Source organism: Pyxicephalus adspersus, chromosome 6 (assembly GCF_032062135.1).
Source record: "Pyxicephalus adspersus chromosome 6, UCB_Pads_2.0, whole genome shotgun sequence".
Taxonomy (NCBI): Eukaryota; Metazoa; Chordata; class Amphibia; order Anura; family Pyxicephalidae; genus Pyxicephalus; species Pyxicephalus adspersus.
Window position 1 is genome coordinate 37,255,255 of NC_092863.1, and position 22,114 is coordinate 37,277,368.

The 22,114-nt window shown below is 36.9% G+C and overlaps 1 protein-coding gene across 2 annotated transcripts in view; it reads right to left on the minus strand.

The window, feature by feature from the left end:
• The window catches only part of RASAL1 (RAS protein activator like 1), a 52,782-nt gene that overhangs the window by 7,404 nt on the left and 23,264 nt on the right, over positions 1–22,114 (minus strand). For both annotated transcript variants that reach the window (XM_072415314.1, XM_072415312.1), the window contains exons 3-14: positions 16,472–16,585; positions 14,192–14,253; positions 13,465–13,594; positions 10,224–10,305; positions 8,088–8,234; positions 7,827–7,918; positions 6,336–6,453; positions 6,104–6,254; positions 5,192–5,256; positions 4,257–4,369; positions 2,697–2,889; positions 2,362–2,499 (exon numbers count right to left, since the gene is read on the minus strand). In XM_072415314.1, the coding sequence (XP_072271415.1) occupies positions 2,362–2,499; positions 2,697–2,889; positions 4,257–4,369; positions 5,192–5,256; positions 6,104–6,254; positions 6,336–6,453; positions 7,827–7,918; positions 8,088–8,234; positions 10,224–10,305; positions 13,465–13,594; positions 14,192–14,253; positions 16,472–16,491 (1,311 nt within the window). In that variant the 5' untranslated portion in view covers positions 16,492–16,585. The remainder of the gene's footprint in view (positions 1–2,361; positions 2,500–2,696; positions 2,890–4,256; positions 4,370–5,191; positions 5,257–6,103; positions 6,255–6,335; positions 6,454–7,826; positions 7,919–8,087; positions 8,235–10,223; positions 10,306–13,464; positions 13,595–14,191; positions 14,254–16,471; positions 16,586–22,114) is intronic.

Consider the following 22,114-nt stretch of genomic DNA (forward strand, 5'->3'; position numbering starts at 1 on the left):
ACTTAATAATTATTTAAATATCTTTTGTTCATACAAAGAATTTATTGTTACTCTATGACATTTTTTTACGGTAAAACATTTGAAAATTAAATCGGGTAATCGGTTAAGGTAAACATTTATGCTTATAGCTTTTCCTGGAGTGTTCAGTGTTAGGACAATCCCGCCAGATGCTCCAACAATAGTCAGCCATCATATGTACATCCCATCTACCCTGATACCGTCCTTCCATGACCTTCAAATCTTGATGGAATCGTTCACCTTGCTCATCACTGACTGCACCAAGGTTTTCTGGGAAGTTAGAAACATGGCTATGCAGAAAATGCACCTTGATGCTCATATTGTAACCAAACATTTTGTAGCTCTCCAAGAGTTTCTGGCCAATTTCTGTGTGAATATTTGCTAGTGTGTTTCCAAGAAAGTCCTTGACAATGGCTTTGAATGATAACCAAGCATTCTTTTCGACTTCTGACATTGTCCTGATGAAATGTTCATCTTTAATGAGCTGCCGAATCTGTAGACCATCAAACACACCGGCCTTTATTTTTTCAAATACATTTTTTGAAACAGTCTCCTTCAGTTGGTAAAGCTTTAACAAACTGCTTCATCGGACCCAGTTTCATGTGCAGAGGCGGGAATATAATATTCTTTGTATCAACAAGTGGCTCCTTTAGAATGTTTGGATCACCTGGTTTTAGGGCAGATCTTGGAGGCCAATTCCTTTCCACCCAATGCCTCTCACAAGCTCTGCTGTCCCACATGCACAGATAACAGGCATACTTTCCGCGTTGCTGACCAAGAAGGAAGCATACCATTTTAAGGTCAACACAGATGACCCAATTGTGTTGGTGATATTGCAACAACTCAGTGACTCTCCTTATGTCTGCATATTCTTCAAAAAGATAAACTGAATGGCCAGTTGGGACTGACCCAAATATATTGCCATTGTCAAGGAGGAAACACTTTAAGCTCCGCTTTGAGCAATCTATGAATAGTCGCCATTCAGTTGAGTTATAAGTTGGAATTCCCAATTCCTCCATTAAACCAGGTATGTTATGGCAATACAGAAAGCCACTGTCAGTTCTAAAGTCCTGCAGAAATGCAATTTCTCTGGTTCAAAAGTATGATACCTTTGTTCCTTTTTCAAGTCAGTCTTGATGCTAGGAGTTCTGAAGCCTTCTTCGATAGTCCCAAATCCTGTGCCAAATCACTCACAAGTCCTCTTCAATTTCAAACTCTTCATCATTGTTGTCACCTAGTTAAATTACCATAATCATGTTCTTCAAAAGAGGGTAATGTAAGGAAAACCGGCACTGGGATTTCATCTGAATGAGCCACGGGGTGTATAGCCTATGGTAGACTAGGATACTCTATGTTACATTTATTTTTCTTGTTATATCCTGAAGTTTTCACTATACAAAAGTAACAGTCCCTGAAATGATCTCCTGGCTCTCACCAAACCATAGGTATACCAAATGGCATCTTATCACTTACATCCGTAAACCCTCGACACACTGTTTGCACACACTTATGAGGGGCCCAAGACTAATTACCAAGTTCAACTTTGAAATATGCCAAATAGGCTTGCTCTACAAATGTGCTGATTTTTGCCCTTTGACTGGGAATGGTGAAACTGCCACAGATATAACAAAATGTATCAGGGTTGTTTAGGCACTTATGACGAGAAAAAGCAGAGCCAGGCATGATCTGAAAGAAAGGAAATAGGTGTGTAAGTAGAAAAATCAATTTAGTCTATTCACTACATAGATCAGCGCACAACCTCTGACCACACTGTCTTGCGTGTAAATGAATAGCCTATACAAATCCACGCTACAGTAATCGCATTAATATAAGCGGTAGAGAAAAAAACCTGACGTGATAGAAGTAAAATAACTGCACTTTCAGAATCACCATACCTATTTTAGTGTAAATAAGTTTAAAAATTTAAGACAACAAAAAATTTGTTCAAAATTGTTCCCCAGTGTTATTGGCTCTTTGCACAATGCTATTAATATATAGTATTTTTGAAACATGTAAATACTTAAGAGTTCTTTTTCAGACACAGATTTTGATATATCAAACTATATCCTGTTTCAATAAAAAAAAATAACAAAACAGTAACGTAGGGCCTACTTTTTACTGGTTCTGAGCAAACTTCAGGCTGCATAGCAAGTTAAATGGCCATGTTTCAAATTAGCTCAGTTAACTAAAAAATATTTAAAAGAGATTCAAAGTAAAAACGTTTACAAGTATCCAAAGAAAAGAACATACATTTAGGCAGCAATAAAAACCGCAAATACCATGCATGGTAAAAAAAATAAAAAGTCTGAGAAAAGCTAAACTTTCTCTCCATTGGAGGAATACCTTAGCCAGCAGGAGTAAAGTACGTGCAGTGCGTGGATCAGCGTGATGCTCTCGTAAGTGGAACAGTTTAGGTGTCAGGATGGCAGGAGCAAAAAAGCGCAGGAAGAGGAAACCACTGATGGCTGCATACTTCACATCCTGGTTTCAAGCAGAAAACATTATTGGAAGGTACCCATTGAAGCATAACTTCTCCCTCCAGCCAGAATTATTAGGCAGTAATATGTAAAACCATTCCCACTTTCAGATGGTTGCCTATTAGAAATGAGTATTGCAAATACACTGGTATCAAAAAGCTCCCCAATACATGCTAGTGGGAAGGATATGGTTATTCTCACCTGACTGGCTGCCCCAGGAAAGCGTTCCTCCACACGCTTATGTAGCTGCTTGAAGCAAAGACGCATACCTGGTGGGCATTGTTCTACTGAGCCTAAGATGGCATCAATTATGTCACTCAAATAACCCCTCAAAGATTCCACACTGCTCTCACGGATTTGCTGCTCAGATACTGAACCTTTAAAGGAGATTCGCCTGCAGTAAAACAATCAATAGAACACATGCTTTATTTTTCTATGTACAAAGAATCCCAATATATAAAATTACAGCATATGGTTTGAAAGGTTCAGTACCGCAAAGCAATTATTGAGACTGTTCATTGTTAGAAAATCCAATAAAACCCATACAGTACTAAACAGTAACAAGTTGCCTGGTTTTTAATTATTCCCTAATTACAGACCAGGGACAAACATCCAGGACAAGAATATCAAATTGAAAACTTCTGATCTGCATCTTTTTTTCTTGTTGAGGTAATTCAAAGTAAGTTTATATCCATTGATTGGCTCAATGGCTATAAACCCAGAATTTCCAAAACAAGTATCCTTCACTACAGTTTCCCTTTCAACCAATAATAGCCACCTTCACTAACTGCACATGCATAAGAGTTTACACACAGGTTAGTCTTGTAGTCTAAATATCTGTTTTGTCTTGATTAAAATCTGCGAGTGTACAGGTGTCCCCTAGCACGGTTGAGCAATTTATTAGTTTTGATCATTTGTGCCGGATTGCTAACTACGGATATTGTTATACTATTGTAAACAATGCAGTGGGGCACCTCCTGTTTACTTAGAACAAGGAGGATAAAACAGGCTGGTTGGCAAAAAGCTAAGCAACCTGTTCCTAATTGTTCCTAAACAGTTTTCAGAAGCAATAATGAACAATAGCTTCAAGTGATAGTTAGTATGTGTGCTAAACTACAGTGTGTAGGATTCCTTAGCACACATCAGCATATTGCTAAGTGCAGAATTTTTCCCATTCTGAGGTTCAATGTTTCTAAATCTACATTTTATATTAATTAAAACAAATTGAAAACAAACAGAATTAATATGGTGTTATAAACCAATGTGTGTCCTTTTAGCAAACCTGTTCTTATACAATGCAGGAAAACTGATTGGGGGGAAAAAAATAAAGCAGACCTTTCCGTATAAATTTTGTTTTCTACAATAAAGTTCCTATTCCCTCCTGGTTACTGAATCATCTAAAAATGTTTAAAGGTACTTAACATTATTTCCCTTCTCTTCCTCATTCTCATCTAAGCAAGGAGTACTGCACATGCAGGTAGGCCATCCTGAAGCCTCATGGGAAGTGTGACATTGAAATCCCTGAAGGCTTTAGAACAGTTTACTAGCAGTCAGGGGGAAGTGATCGCTGTCTCTTGAACCAAGATAGCAATGTGCAGTTGTGCTCATTCAAGTATATTTATTGTGGTCATTTCAAAAATGAAAAGGGGAGGGTAAAGTTCCCCTTTAAAGTAAACCTACTGCTTTGACCTACAAAGCACAGCTTCACCAAATTTACCAAGTCTAAGAATCCCAAGGACATATGCTATTTTGTCTTCTTACCTACTACGATTTAGATCAATCTTGCAGGGATCAAGTTCAACATATTTCTTTTCCTCAAAGATCCGGGTTATAATGGGCCGTAATACTTCATGAAGGTATGGCATGCCCACTATCTGGCAGAAGAATGGCAATGTGTGAGAGGTACAAATGATGTACAATTTAGTGACTCAAAGTGAGACTCCAGCCATAGTCTTTTCTCTGTACGTTTGAAAAAGAAGGGGGGGGGGGCATCGTCTGCATTTTTTAGTCTTTATCTGGGTTGGTAGATGCATTCCTATTGAATATTTGTCCTGAAGATTGAGACATAAAGTTAGGGAATAATCTAAACTTTATAACTATTGCAAAATAAATAGTAGATGGAGTATAAAATAAATAAAAACATAGATGGAGTCTCTTAAAAGGGAAAGCAACTCCCGTTAATTTTGATTAGATACTTTCCCACTCTTTGTTGTGTCTTAGAGGAAGTGAAAACACATTTTCTCCTTGGGGTCCATAAACACACTAGATTTTATCACCTAAAATACCTGTTCCTGATCATCTCAAGTAAAAAAAAAAAATATAGTGTTGGTACAGGTGCATCCTAAAATCACTTTGTCAGGTTGTTCATGATCTGTGTTGGATAGCTAACAGACATCCACCAATGAGCACTACTAGTATACCAGTGCAGAATGGAGCCTCACACTTGTCCTCCATTTTTATCTGATGATAGAAAAGAACAAGTTGCTTGGCAGAGAACAGAGTAGCCTGTGTGTACAGAGATAATTATTACCCTGACAACCTGAAATTATAATGAATTCCCTGACAGAGATTATAACTCTGTCAGGGAATACTTTGTGCAAAAATAATAAAAAAAAGCAATTTGGCTGGAGTTCTACTTTAAGGTGGAAATGGGGAAGTAGAACATAGAGTTAATGCAGGAATCATGATAACTTTACCTTCATATACTGCTCCATTGATTTAGAAGCAAGGGAATTTGAACGGAAAAGAGTGTTTGGATCACCTACAAATAAGAAAAATATATTTTAAAAAGTCTGCCATGATAGGAAAATAAAAAAAAACAAAAAAACGTAATAACTTGTGCTGGATTAGAAAGAAGTTCAATTTTCTAAAGAAAACACCAACTGCAGATATATATTTTATTGTGGAAGTATGTGTGAATGCGCTGGGATTTATCTTATTTATTGTAATCTTTGCATACTCTTAGTTATTGCAAAACATGGAACCACCATCCAAATCCTTAACACGGAACTTTCATAGAAAAAAAATAATATAATTTACCTTTACTTGTTAAAAGCCCTCAATCAATGTACAAAACGCACCCAAAGAGTCCCACGCTGTCTTGGCTCGCAGTTCCATTCAATGTTGTCATATTCTTTCTTCCAGGCTCTTCTTTAAAATGAGTGCTGATCTCACTGTTAATGCGTGAGATGAAGTTTTTTTGTTTTTTTTTTACAGTTGAAGAAACATGTAAAATGTTGTAGTGATAAAGACGAAAGGGGAGAGGACCTTGTAGTAAGTAAAGGAGTACACTGACCCATCTAGCATTTCCAGAATGCCACCAACAATGACAGCCTTCATATTTCACCCAGGGCAAGAACCTGGAGTTGAGTGATGAACACTTCACCTCTGGAATGAAGCTCAATAGTACCAAATTAAGTTTTTAAACCTGAAATCTAGTACAACCTAAAACATCTAGTGGAGTCAAGAAATTTTAAACGTTTCTATTGTTTAAAATGTTTTTGATATCAATGCTTCAATACTTATGCGGTGAAGGCATCAATGAAATGTTGGATGAAGGTCTGGAGGACATGATGATAATATGAAGCATTTGACAAAGATGACCTCACCAGTTCGATTCACCTCTCGCATATTCAGTCTGTCAAGGAAGGCTACTGCCATGCCCTGTCCTAGAAAGATTTTCACCAGTTTAACTGCTACTTCTTGTCGGCTCTCAGCAGAACACATATCTTCTAGTAGAGCCAGCAGACTGCAGTCACCCTGGATAGAAGAACAGAAATGTTTACATCTTACTCAAAATGTTTAGCTACCAATGGCTTTACAATTATATGTGCATCCCACCTGGTCAGGGGACTGAACAGACTCTACCAGGAGCTGAATGAGATTCTGATAATACACAGAGGGAAGAATACGCTCCTCAGATAAGCTGACCTTGACACGTAGTGATCCAAGTTTCCCTCTATATAAAAAATAAAATTACAATGTGACTCAGGTTCGGATGGGATACAAAGCGACATACAAAGAGTAGAGGTCATTTGCAAACTCCAGAAAACAGTCATATTGACTAGGATGAATCTACAAAAATATATATAGAAACATGCTATAACTCAAAAAGTTAAAAAACAGAAACATATTACATTTTACTCTTTAGCAGTTGTTCTTTTCCGTTTTTTTTTTTTTTTTTTTTTTAAATGGCTGAATGTGCTTTCATTAAAAGTACAAGGATCATTAATGTTTACTAAATTGTAGGAGCCTCCATTTAATTTTTTTATGCACTCAAAATAAAGCTAACTGCATCCAGGCATGATCCATCAAATACAAGCTGCCAGGGGTAGTAAATGTTATAGCTTGTCAACTAGCAGCTTCAGGTGCACTTATGCATAGGATTACTGCTAAACTAAATGGAATCAGTGAAGGAAACCACTAAAAGCAAGGAACCTTTATGTGGCAGACATACATTTCATTCCAGATTGTAAATGACCTTTACTGATGAAATGAAAAATAAGCTCATAACACTCTGGTAATGCATGAAATTATTTTTTTTCTGCTACTGCCATATCTGAACTTCGGATTAAGTGGTCTTTATAAACTGTAACAAAGATACAATGAGCTAAAAAAGAAAAGAAATTAAAAAGGACAAAGTAAAGTGGATTGTAGAATCTAACTCCTTTACTTGGTTTGGATGAACTTTAACAGCTGCTCAATGTTTGTGAAGATTCTCATTGATCCATGGTATGGTATGGCTAGAAGTAATTTGTTACATTCTGATGTAGAAGACATTTCACTACTAATCGTAATCAGTTATAATAGGTGTTGGGAACTAAAGTGATGAAAATTACTCAAATTTACTAAACCAGTTCTTCTAAATGGGACTAGCAACTATTAACCATTTGCTTACTGTTTCTGTACAACTGTAACATGTATTAACCAGAGACACGCTTTAAATGCATCATATGCTGTATATGTGAAAATTAACATAGTGGAACACACTATTGGTATGTTTAATAAAGTATTGAATATTTTTAACTTGAGCTTTCTCTTGGGAAACAGTTGAGTAGTAGGTTAAGTTCTGCACTTCTGATAAGAATATTTGCCTTATTATTTATGTATCATTTGAATGTGTCTATTAATAATTGTGAAATCTAGTGTCCCAATGTGATAAATAACAAATAAGATGACCCACATTACTGTGCACATTATAAATATATAAATGCTATAAAAATAATCTAGATATACAATGTAAGGATAGGCTCACTGTCCCATTTCTACCCTGCCCTCCTTTTGGAAACAATTTCATGATATGATGATATCAAACAACAAGGATAGTTCTACCCATTCTCCTCATCTGTGTTTCCAAAAGGTAGGAGACGAAACCAGCCAGTCACCGCAGGATTTCTGTGAAGGGGCTCCAAGGGAAAGCACACCTGGAGGGGGTTGTTGACAGGGTGAGTGATGGTAGACATTGTTTAAACATATGTGGAATCACAAAAAAAAGGAAGGTCTTTCATACAAAGGTTAAGAAATCTAATGAAACAGTAGGAAAGAGAGACAAAGTAAGAAGGGATAGAAAGGTAAAAGAGGACAGACACTTACACGCCCAAGAAAATCATTTTTTCCAACCATATCCCAATCCCAAACTTCAATGCTGATGACTTGATCTGCAGGATCAAGTTCTTCTATCCCTCGTAAATCAAACTCTAGGACCTCATTCCAGCGGGGAAAACGTGTTCTTTTGATTACCTGGAAAAAAAGTTTTTGATGAACCAAAGCAGATGTTGTACAGGTGCAGCAAGATACAGACGCCATTAAAAACCCTGACAAAACATTTCTCACAGTTGTTCTATTAAAATAAATAAATAAATAATAATAATAATAATAAAAAGACTATTGATTAACCACCTGAGCGTTACACTGAGGTCTAGATTTCTGTACCAAAAGTGATCCACTGTTTTTCATGAATTTTTTTTTTTAAATTGTAGACCTGTAACTTACAGAAATATGTCCGAACAGGGGTTCTAGTAGATAATATGAATATAAAAAATGTACTTTCCAAACTTCCATGCAAAAAGTGTTACATTTTTTGCATGGAAATTTATTTTGGATTGTAGGCTCTAATTCACCGAACTACCGCATAACTCACCAAAATATGTCCAAAATTTTATAAATTTAATAATAAATTTTTTTTTTAAAAAACATAAAAAACCTTTTAAAAAAAAAATCTTTAAAAAAAAAACTAAAAAAAAGTTTAAAAAAAAAAATAGTGTATAATGTAATGTACAGTAGCTTATACAATATATATATAATACAATTATATATATATTATTTAAGGATTTCTTTGTATTAGACTCAATACAGCTTTTTTGTATTGAGTTCAATGCAAAGGAACTCAATACAAAATTTTGAATTTCCCGCCCTGCCTCCCGCCCGCGCCGACGCATGCAGCGACGTCACCCGGAAACCCCGGTGATCGTCACTGCACTCGCCGGCTGAAGACAGAAGAGAGAAGACGTGTCCGGAGGAGCGGAGGGAGAAGGTAAGTAATTTTTTTTTTTGCGATCGACGCTGGACAGAACGGAGGGAGAAGAAGCCGGCCGGCTTTTTCTTCTAAGCCGGCCAGTTTAGAAGAAGAAGCCGGCCGGCTTCTTCTTCCCTGAGAGGACACCCGACGCTGGAGGACGACGCTGGAACACGACGGATGGACGATCGCAGCGGGACCAGGTAAGTGATCCATAAACCTGAACTTTTCTCACTGTATGCTTATCGAAAATAGTAACTTTTTTTAGCCCGTACCAAGGTCGGGCTTATCGGTAAGGTGGTTAAACTCCATGTGTTAAAAAAAAAAATTGGTAATAAGTATAATTAACTATCAGGGCTGGTAAAAGTGGAATGAATGCTTTTGGAAGAATATGTCCAATGGTTGCAAAACGACCAACAACTAGAACATGAATAAATGTCTTGCTGTAAGGTAGATAATTTATGAATAATCAGTTATTTTTATACAGAATAGTCAAAACAAAGTAATTGTTTTACAATACTGAGATTACCAACTTGCTCTGAACTATTGAGCTTGCGTTTTTATGAATACTGCATTGTACTATATTATGGACAACTATATAAACATGTAAAAACAGAACAAAAAACAGAAATGAAGAACCTAACTTTGTTCAACCTAGTCTCAGGGACTGCAGTACACTGTTTGACCAGTAATGTTTTGTCGCTGTTCTGCAGAAACACTTGCTTGCTACACTACATACACATTGATACGTCCCTCCTGCCTGCTCGCTGGAACTGTGCCAGATGTCCGCAGTGCTGCAAGAGGAAGGCTGGCCTGTGTGTGGAGGTAAGTATAAAAAAAAAATCTGTTATTTTCGAAAAATCCGACACACCTCAGGTTCCAAGGTTGCCAGATGCCTGATATTCAACCTGTACAAGAAATTATGTATGCAAAACTAAATTAAATTATCATTTTTTACGTGTCCCTAAAGTTTCACAGTATGCAAGGCTTATTCATGTTTTCATGAAGGAGTTAAAAAACCTACTCTCTGCAAATGTTTATTAAACACAACTACACAGTTTAGATGTTCATGTAAATTGATTTACACAACAAACTTCAAGAACCAAAAGGCAAGGAGGAGAATAAGTCATTGTGTATATAGTGTAACCAAACAAAATTGTATTTGTACAATAAAATCATAAAACATCCTATTCATAAAGGAGTAGTGCACTTACTGAGGTCTCCAAAGTCTGATTGTTGCAGAAGATACGTACAAAAGGGTCTGATGTACCAGAGATGTCCCGAGGTGCTAAATCTCTGAGGAGACAAATGATGAAATCTTGCTCAACAAGAATGTCATTTTTCAAATCAGCAGCAGTGCATACCAGTCCAACAACTCTCATTACCAGGAAGTTCATTATCATGAGTTTACTAAGATAAGATACATTTTATAGGACAGCTTTAGAATAAAACAAGTACCTTTGTTCCCTAATCTCATATAACCCAGCAGTATGACAATAAAACAAAAATAGTTAGGGTTACGAATGTAAATTTAGCTATGGTGGTCGATATACCGGTAGTTAGCACTTTTCACATTTATAAAGGTGACATTCATTCTAAAGTGCTATTTACTTGTAAGCTGGGCCAGGGAAAAGAACTACAGCAGATGCCACCTGAGTGGTTTCTAACTTCTACTTCTTTTCTATGTTTGCTCTTTAAATTGGATTCTTCCCTCTGAAAGGCGATATTAGTAAGTCCTATGAGCGGTACCATACCAGAAACGGTATGCCAATTTATTTCCAGCTTCCACTTCCATTTATTTCCCATTTAGTCAATACATTAACAAAATGTTATTGTAAGTAGTGCAAATCATATAGGAGAGATTTTTTTCCATAACTAAATTCACCCCACTGCAAGGAGGCCACACTGCTACCCAACAGGGGCCCTCACAATGGCCCCAAGTCAGTTCTGCACAGGTGGGTATGTCAGTCACTGCCTTGCATCTTTTTACTCTCCTGTAAAAATGATGCCATCTGAAGAATCCCCTGCATCTGAAATACTTTTTGGGGTTATCCTCAGCATGAACTGGTTCCATCACTTAATCGCTAGCAGCCCCTTCCAAGATAAACAAGAGCGTGCACTGGTGTCAGTACGAGTAATAGTAAGTGAAGATAATATGGTTCTTAAAGACAGCAAATCTGAGGAACAAGCAAAGGTTTTTATTTTCGTTTTTTTAGCCAAGCCGCTGTTCTGTATGCCTACCTTGTCCTGTACCAGGAGCAGCCACTCTTCCCAGCTCTGTGCTGAATGATGAGGTTCAATGGGCACTAGGGTCCCCTTATAAATCAATGGAAAGGGGAGATTTTGTTCTAAACAACCAAGCACATTTTCCATTTACTTTTCTGCTGCAGGTTTGAAGTGAACCTTTGCTTCAAGTCACTAGGGGCCACATAATCTGTAAAGTTTACTGTGCATTAGCAGGCACTCCTAGCACCTTCACAGCGCCTATGTCTCATTCATTTATGATGCTGCATGTAAAAATCATATCATTTTATTCAGCAAATATCAATACATCTCCCTGTGTTCATTATAAATCGTGTGCTAGCGGATTAAACACAACACACACCCACAATGTTATTTTGTGCCTTAGATTGTCAGTCATTATTTCCACCCTTTATATAGTTTTTTCTTTGTGTGAAAAGCCTTTCGCATACTCCTCAGGCCTTTATTGGCTTCTGCTGTCCCCACACTTCCAATGATTGTGGGGTTGCTAAGCACATAAACCTGTTGCTAGGAAACTACAATCCTTTCTGCTTCATGCTCAGAGCTGGCAAATTGTCATTAAATGACAGATCGTATTTCCCAAGCACATTTGTGAAAAGACCATCGGGGAGAACCTTTATGGAGATGGGCAAAGTTTGAAAAGTGCACAATAATAGTCTATCCTCACACAACTATTGTCGGGTAGGGTGAGACGGTTTTTTGGCAGTAGTTACTGACCCCATAGAGATGCAAATAAGGATTGCTGGCAAAGAGCTGACATTTATGAAGAACTCTTGATATTTTTGGCTCAGCTTTTTGCAGTAACACAAAAGAGCCATTTAAAAATGTTGCAGTTGACAGCTGCTTAGGCAGAAAGGAGAGATGGTATGTGAAAATGGAAGTTGTAATTTTCCAAGTGCAAAAAAATATTGCTATGTTAGGACAGAGCAAACATTCAGAGGCAATTCTGGCATGGAGTTCGGCTTAGCCAACAGCTTACAGACATGGGGTTTATATTATAACACAGTAATGATATGTGCACCCATGGCAATTATTCAGAAAAAGAAAGTATTGAATGTGTTGCGGATTACTATTGGTAATACATACCAGTAAATCCAACAGAAACATGGGCAATTTACAGACAGCATATGATGGAAAAATGCATAAATACAATAAATATAGACGTTCCCAAGAGCCGAAAGAGGTAAAGCCACTAATTGACTTTTACAAGAAAAAAAAACACTGAGATTTGCATAGTATTCCAGCTACCTAGAATACTGGATTGCTTTTAAATGCAGGCCATCATTATAAATTCATGTTATTTATACCAGATGACATTTCACACATATGAAGGTTCCCAGCCATATGTACATTTTCTTCCTCGTAACCTTTACATACTCTATATTTCCCAGCATTATGGCAGCTGCAAAAAGAGTGCCCTTTCAAGATGAAGCATAGGATCGAATTTATTAAAGTTCTCCAAGACTGGAGCAGACCATTGTGGGAGAACCTAGGCGATCGAGCAAACCTGGAATTAATCTGGTCCAGGATTGAAAACATTTGTCAACTAAAAGCAAATCACCAGGTTCTCCCATGATCGTCTATCTTCTGCAGTTTTGAAGACTTTAATCTCTGATTTGTTAAAGCTCTCCAAGACTGGAGAAGATACACTTCCATCAGTGAACCTTAAAAGTCATTTGTTAGCAAATGTTTTCAATCCTGAAACAGATCCATGCCTGGCTTGCTGTATCACCCAAGTTCATAGATGGAAGTGTGTCTTCAAACAAAGTTGTTTGATGAATGTCCATAGATATTGTAGGTAGATATGTTTTGCAAGGACTCAAATAAGTGTCTCTAGCCCAAGAACCTGCTGCTTTGCTTGGTCAATGATGACAGCAGCATAAATGCATTTCAGCTCCATAAAGAAGTGGAGGATAAGGCCCTTCTTAACTTGTGGGAAAGTATCTAAGCCTCAGACTACCATTCTTGGCAGGTCAGAATTAGCTTAACAATTAAAAGAAATTTTTAATTTCATAGCATTTTATATTAACAAATACTCTTACATCGGAACAACTAGAATATAACCAAGGTGACCACAACAACTTCATATTTGCTCTTATATCTTTTTTCGATTTTGTTATCAAATTTTCCCATCTAATACAACACAATAGACCTACAGAGCATTACCTGGACCTTGAAGAAACCAGTATTTACCTTGCCTCTAGGACATGGCAGTGCAGGTTACACTTATGTTGATCTTGCATTATATGTAACTCAAGGTAGATCTCTCCCTGGACTTCTTCATCAGGATTTACATGGCTCAGATTAATCCAACTGTCAATACCTAAAAATCACACATAATGCATTACACCATGCAAATTTTAAAGGATTACCCAACCTAAAAATAATTTTGTAGTTAAAGGTAAAGCCTGAAGAACCAAGTCAGTTCCTGATTTCCACTAAATTATAAGACGCTGCAACAGTGAGTTTCCCCTGCCATAATTCCTGACTATTTTCTCATACACTTTCATGTGTTCCAGCAACTTCTGTTGCATTCTCAATTTATAAAATAGGTTCATATTCCAACCAGCACAGGAAACCCCTTCATAAAGTCGAGTATGTGTAACACCCAAGGAAGATAAGAGCTATCACCAAAAAAATCCCAAAATATAATAGAAATTGTAAGGTGGTTTACATAGCAGTATCTACTAAAAACAAATATTGGTTTTCAGTGGACGGGCCCTTAAAGCAATACGCTTGTGGTAATTACTACATCATAGTTGGCTGATGAACCAAAGATTGATTTTATCTACAGCTGTACCTGCCTGGTTTCCATAATCACACATCATTGCTTTTTCCAGAGTTTATTGAATAATGACTGTATATGCATTTATGTTTAGATACCGTTTTTACAGGTTTTAAGCACTTGGTGGGGTGTTACCTCTTGGTTGTGATGCAATGTATTCCTTAGTCAGTGATATCTTGCCTATAACATCATCATGCCTGTTAGATGGGAAAAACACAGACAGAATAATTGTGACATGACAGAGTACACAGAAATACATAGAAAGACAAGTAACTATCACGCACTAATAGGTGACAATATATAAACACTAAACATACAGTAACCCTGAATCCAGTGTATCCAGTCATGTATGTCTATGCAGTTTAAAATTTGAGCTAGATGACTGCTTTATATCCTTAGAAGACAGAAAATGAAAAATGCATTAGAACTATATTTAAATATTAAATCTGTTTATCAGTCTTTAAATCAGTCTTTATGGGATGAACAAAAATAACGCATCATAGTTATTCAAATCAAAATATTTATTAAAATGCTGTTTCAGTCTCTGTTAGGTGCTGGCCAAGTGTGAAAACCTAGGTACTAGGTAACTAAAGGTTCTGCTAAAAGCCAGAGTCAGAGCTCAACATGGCAACATTTCCCCTTTCGGTGGAGATTACATGACCAAGTGTCCAGACATTCATGTCATCAACACTCCGTGGAATCTGAAGCAACATTTCTTTAGGAAAAGTAAGACTTTCAGTAGTTCTGGTATCAATTTGTTTATTAACATTCTTTACTTAAAAAAAAACATGGGACATGACATAGACCAAACATACTTACAAGGTAAACAAACAATCAGTATAGATATATAAGATATAAGAGAGAACAGGTGTCAAATCAGAGAATATTTCCCGTACCAACTGCAAGTCCTATTGAGAGTGTAGGAGAATTGTCTCTCATTTTCCCCAGGGCCGACAGCTCAAATTGAATGAGAGAAAGAATAGAAGCCCTAGAAGTAGATTTGGAGCAACACGGGTCTCCCGGATCTACTCATTTATAGTACAAATGAGCACATAACTTTCTAATTCTTTAGGCCCTGAAAAGATAGAGAACTTAGAAAAGATGGATAACTAGGGTTCAAAAGGGTACATAAATCTGACAAGTACCCAACACATGAAGTTGTCTCCTACCTTCTGAGACCTATTTTACTCAATTTTAAGATTGGTGGATAGAAGGGGATAGGCAGTAGAAAAGAATACGAGAAGAGTATATGAATAGAGAAGAGATGGAAGGAAGGCAGAGCAGAAGACCAAAGGGCAACTAGGGATAGAGAAGAAGGGTGGGTAAAGAATAAGGAAGTAGAAGGTGGAGAGGGGTGATAACCAGTCAGACAAGGGAAGAGAGTTATTAGCTAACAAAGAAAAAAACTCCATATAGGAGTGTAGAAAGCATGTGGCCCCAGATTTATGAATCAGATAAAATTGGTTTCCTCAATGATATGTGGCCCCAGTCTCTCTTATTTTGTTAAATAATAGTGACACCTCATGTGAAGATATTTATCTGGTAGGGGGGTGATTCAAGATCCATTGGGCCCTTTCCCTAAGCTATCCTTATGACAGCCTCCTAAATAATATGGTAATGAATTCCACAATATCTCAATGCCTCATGGGGTTTGGAAAATGTGGCCCGGTGTGTAATGAACAAGGTCTAGGTAAAGCCAAGAAGCAGGAAGCAGGGGCATCCCCCCAGGAGCTGGTTAAAGGAATGAACAGCGGAATCATATGGGAAGTCTTCTCTAAAGTAATTGGGGGTGCTATGTAGATAAATAATATTCATGTGTGACCAATTTTCAAATTCAAATTTTGAGAGATGAAGACACCATCTGCTGGAAATGAAAGTCCTGTTCTATCTGAAACACTCTATGTGCCAAACCAGGCATTTCCATCTCATATTCCTTAGCTTTCCTGCAACACTGGCTGTATCCCATTTCACTTTACTTGTAGACGTCTGGGTAGCAATCATTGCATCATCGCAGAGCTAAAAATGAATTTACTATGCACCTCACCTTCATTACCTTGTATCTTAAAACACAATAAATTAGGACATTTACCTAAAAAAACTCATTCAACACAATAGGGGGAAAAAGCTTATGATTTAGTTGACTGATGGATGTAATGATAAATCCCTGACTGCTGGAATAATAAATATTTTCTCATTATGAGTAGTAATGTTTGGTTTGATGTTTATGTTGGGTCCAAGCATTATATGCAACAGATCACCAACAGTAGTAAAAGGGACATAAAATTTTAATACTATAAGACAGAAGATAATATTGGTATAAAGGATAGCACTGATCTAAAATGTTCAAATTACTATATCCACAGTCCTACAAATAAAAAACCATCTCGGAATAAACCAAAAACAAAAAAAACTCACCCAATAGTGTCTTCATCCATCACATAGAATGAAAGCGTGTGGAAGCCAAGTGGGAGGTGCAAGGTGAACTCTTCCCCCCAAAATGGGTTCAGATCCTTCCAAACAGTGGCTGTGCTATAAAGGAATACAACAGAAACACATGACTTGTACATCATTACCCATTGTCTTATAAATACTTTGGTAGCAATAATGTATAATAGTATGAGCAGTGTATCTTTTGTGCAGATTGTGTGGTGACACAGAAACTTGTAAACTCCTTGGGGCCCATTTATGTAAAAACTTGAAGACTAATTTCTAGCTACAAATAAAAGCATTTATTGAGCTTCTAATTGTAACCAGTAAACATAGCCACTGTGCTAAAGTCGGTAGGCTTATTCAATTAACCCTAAGATACTATTATATTCAATCCGAGTTCTGCATAACTTACCCACAGGATGTACAGGAAGGCAGCAGGGGCATATTTACTGAAGCATGTGCTTCATCTGCTCTCTCTATTTCCTGCACCAAAAATTATGTGCAATACAGGTTTAAATTGGTGGCACTAAGACACTTCAGAATACTGGCATTAACTTGCATCGTTCCTGAGTGGAGAAGGAGCACGGAGGGTATTCAAACATGGTCTGTAAAATTAATTAGCATTGGCTGGTGCAGCAGGGCATTGTCTGGATAAAAATAATATTCTTCAGCAATACACACCTTCTTTTCTAACACTGTGCACCACAGGCTTACCAGCTAATATAGTGTCTTCTGTCAGATCCCAGGACAGCAAGACCCATCTTTAACTAGGAGAATGCTGCACCACTGTCTGCATTATTAGAATTCTCTAACCACTGCAGGAAGAAGAGGATAATGAAGATCTAGTATGTCACACTACAGAACCAAAGACAGAAGAAGACCTTTTTTTCAATAAGTCTCCAACTGGGAAGGGGGAATTCAGAGGCCAGAGATGACCTAAAATTACTAATTCAGAACAAAGTGCAAGCTGAAAAAACAGCTTCCTACGTATTGTTATAGAAGACTAAATCAGAGTAGAGTAGATTACTGTAAAACAGATTAACAGACTTTTTTCATTTATTTTAAAAGTACAACAAATACAACATTTTACCAGTGCCATCAAATTTTGAAAGTATATCAAGTAAACTGTAGAATATAATGTGTGTGATTTAAAGGTTTGATTTTTATAAAAATAGGAAAGTGCCATTATCATTCCTTTTTTATTTCACTGGTGGAGACAACACTATCACTGGCTGTTAGTGGTTGCATACCTACGGTGGTAGCATGTGGTGTACACAAAATTAATCCTTTTCAGATAATCTATATGCTGTGTAGAATTTTTCTGCCAAATTTTTTGCCTATATGTAATATAAATATGTACCTACATTTATTCTGTAGGCATGGGATATACCATCCTAATGCACCTTCTGCAAACTGATTGCTAAGCGTAAGGGCCTGCCTATTGTAATCGCATGTGCTGTCTCAATGCTGTAAAAAGAAACATTTTATTCCCTCAAATCACTACAAAGGTTCTAATAGTTACCTTTACGCCCTGCACAGCAGGTATTTGTTAATCTTAGTTTGTACTAGCTAGCTGGAACAGAATTACATTTAGCAAACATTTACAAAGCACTTTGAAACCTCAAAGCAACTTTTTCTATGCCCTTCATCTCTAGCTTGGGAATGAGGAATACAGAACCTAATAAGCATGCTGGTTGATATTGACTGCAAGCATTTACCAAGCTTTATCAGGTATTTAGCTTTCTAGTTTCACCTTTTAGCCTGACATTTCCCAGTGGCCGTTGAGTATAATGGTATAACAACTTTACTAAGTATATATACATCAGAGCGTGCTCTATAGAAACGCTATCCTTAAAGTGCAATTCCAGCACAAAGGTAGATCCTTTGTCCCTAGTGGGATATTTTTATATGTATGCCTTGTTAAGACAGGAAATAAAGTGGAATTCCCTGAAATGGAGACACAAAACATAATTTGAGCAAAATTTAAAAAGAATTAGAAAAATAGAACGTCTAGCAAAATTTTTCTACACCCATTTATGTTAGGGGTGTAACAGGAAGTCATGGAAAATCTCCCCATACTTCGGAAAGAGAAATAAATACTCAACAGAACTTTCACCTCTTTAGGCTAGAAAACAGATATACACTAAAAAATTCTAATTGTAAAGTTTTTGTTAGATTTGCCATATTTAGATGTAGGGGCTCCAACCTCAGTTTGATATAAATAGAATTAACCAATTGGGTATAAAGTGTATTGCAAAAGTATTCATCGTCCCAGGTATTTGTCCTGTTTCATTACAACCTACAATTTACAGCCATTAGATTTACATGCCTACCACATTGAAGGCCAAAAAAATTTATATTGTGACTCACAAAATAATTAAGACCAAAAAATGAAAATATTAAAAGTCAATACTTTTTTTTCTGCAATTACAGGTAACAAGACTCTTGTATGTATCTACTAGCTTGGCACATCCAGCCACGGGGATTTTTGCCAATTTCTTGGGGCAAAACCACTCCAATAATTAAAACTCAGATGGATTGTGTGGTGTACAGAAATCTTCAGGTCATGCCACAGAATTTCAGTTGTATTGAACCTTCATCCCGGTTTGAAATTTCTGGCAGACTGAAACAGGTTTCAACCACCAAGCTTCAGAGTGAAAATGGTGTTCTTAGGTTGATTGGAAGTATTGGGTTTGTACCACACATGGCATTTCCCTTGATGGCCAAAAAATTTAGTTTTAGTCTCATCTGACCAGAGAACTTTCTTTCCTGTGTTTAGGAAGTCTGCCACTTGGTGTTGGTCAACTCCAAAGTATTTTTTTTCCCTAAGCAATGGGTTGTTCTGGCCACTCTTCCATAAAGCCCCACTCTTTGGAGTATACAGATTACAGTGCTTCTATAGAATGATACTTATCTCAGCTCAGGATCCTTGCAGCTCCTTTAGTGGTTTTCTTGGTATCCTTATTGCATCTCCCAATTCATGCCCTCCTTGCCAGGTGTGTGTTTTGGTGGGTGGCCTACTCTTAACAAGTATATAATGATGCCATATTCTTTCCATTTTTGATATAATTAATTTAATAATGCTCTATGGAAAATTCAGATTTGGGAGATCATTTTCCCTTTTTTATTTTACCCATCCCTGATCTGTACTTTGCAATTACCTTGTATCTATGCCAGTTCCATGCACTTTAGTTTGCTGTTGTTAATAAACCAAATCGGTATTGTGCCCAGGATGGAAATAAAACCAATCATTGCACTGTCAACATTGTCCAGTATACACCACAAGTATGCTAAAGTGCTCAGTAATGAATTAACAGCATAGTGTTTAGTAAACAACATTTCCACTCTAAAGGCTGAGTGATTAGTTTAGGTGTTTAGGCTAAAGGAGACATTTAGGTTTGAAGAAACTACTTTCTCCACATGCACCCCATCCTAATCCTAAATTCACAAGCAAACATGTTTTAAAAAATGTATTCCTCCTCCTCAACAATATAGCTTCTGACCTGTGTGTCTATGCAAAAGTGATGCCACCTTGGATCCTGAAAAAAAGAGGGAAGAACTGTCCAAGATCACATTCTTGTGAGATCTGGGATCTACCAATAACACGAAGGAGTCTATTTGTAAACAATTCACACAGTTATTCATCTAACAAAACTGAACGCACATTTATTCTGTGTGATATAACCAGCATTTGTTCATATGAGTTTGGGATTTCACATACAATTTTTAATATGTGAATCTTTGAGAAATGTATCTTCTGAAATAATATTCTTAGTTTATTTTCTTTTAGGATTTAATGTTTTAGGGTGTTACATTTGCCCTATGAAAGTACACTGGAGTTTCAGAAAAACATCTGCAATGGTATTATTGTCATATTGTGTTAGCCTAGGTGAACCGACTGAATGTTGGGGTTTAAAGTTGGCATTTTTTTCCTTTTTCCCCTATTAATCTAGTAAGATGGTGGAAGGAGTGGAATTTAGTTCATGCAAGTAAATTTTATGTTGAGTGTAAATTTAGAGATTAATGATTAGGGGGTTAAATTCTAAACCATAGGCTCCCTACTTCTTGGATTTGTGGCTTTTAAATTACATTGATTGTTGATACATGACCTGCTCTACAATCTGTATACAGTTAATTAAAAAAAATCCTACTTATGCAATCAATATTTCATACAATCTCATTCAATTTTTATGAATACATTTAATATTATGTGAGCCCACGCCAAATAAAGATTTATGTTCACTGTTGTCTAAAACTGCTTGCCAGATGTATTAAGCAGCTGGAGTTGGTAACATTAAGGAATAGAATACACTTCCTAAAGGTATATAGTCCATGATCTTTCAATAGCTGCAGTAACATCACTATGACAACCAAAAGTTTCTCCTTGAGATAAAATTTAGTGTGTACTTTCAGGATTATTCTATGCAAAGTACAAATAGGTACAATGATTTGCAGAATATGATAACCTATAGCAACTAATCAGGTGTCTAAGGCTTACTCTGCTTTGCTCTGCGCTGGCATATTACTGCTTCCTAAAAATGAGAAGTACAGGTTTGGGAATATTTATATCACTGTGTAGCCCCGGGAGAGCTTTTAAGGGAGCTATTTAGTCAGATAATTGTCCAAAGACATGTTTCTAGATAGGGGTCATGGGTAGCTGCAGGGATACAGCAAGGTTGTAAATAAGAGGGAGCAATATTTTTAGGGGCATGGTACTGTTCAATAGAGAAGGAGGAGTGGTACTTGCAAGAGACCTTCTGCTACCAAGATGGGGACATAGGCCTCTGGAGCAAATTTTAAATATCTATCCTGCTAACAAATGAAAGCATTAGGTGAACTATCAATGTTATCCAATAAACACATCAACTATTCTTAATTTAAAAATGAGATTCTCTAGAAACAAAAAATCCTGTCCATACAAGCAACCAGTATTGTTAGTAAAATTATTAAAAGTATTTATCAGAATTAAAAAAAATCAGGGTTGCTATACTCCATTTTAACCCTAAACATTTTAACTGGAGGTTTTGGGTTACATAGAGGCCTCTATAAGCAAATCCATCCATGTTCAGTCCAGCTGCCCCCAAAGTATTCTTCTAGCTATTACATTAATGTTTGCAGAACATAAGAAAAACATGGATCTTTGGTGGATCTTTCCTTCCTAGTAGTGTCAATACATCTATTAGGTGTCATTATCAGGGGGAATTCAGGTCTCCCAGTTGTCAGTGTGGAAGGCCACATGTCTGGGTGGAAAGGTTGTATTTGACCTGCAAGGAAGACAAAGTGAGTAGCTTTTACATTGCAGGCTGAACGGCAGTGAACCCAAAACTTTGCATGCACCATCAGATTGGAGGTCAAGTGGCCAAAGCTCAAGGAATGCCTTACAACAGCTAAGGGAATCCTATCTGAGAATGGCTGGCTTGTGTACTTCTATTAAAAGTTTGTTAGCTGAAAAAATAGTATATTTTTGAAATGTCACGTAAGGATGCCAGAGAATATCAAACTTATTTGAGGTGCAGAAAACATGCATGTGTACTGTATACCATAGTTTATATATGCTAAGATGGATAACCAGAACTGAAATGATAACTTGTTAAACTAAATACATGAGACATATTCTGTGTGAATCTT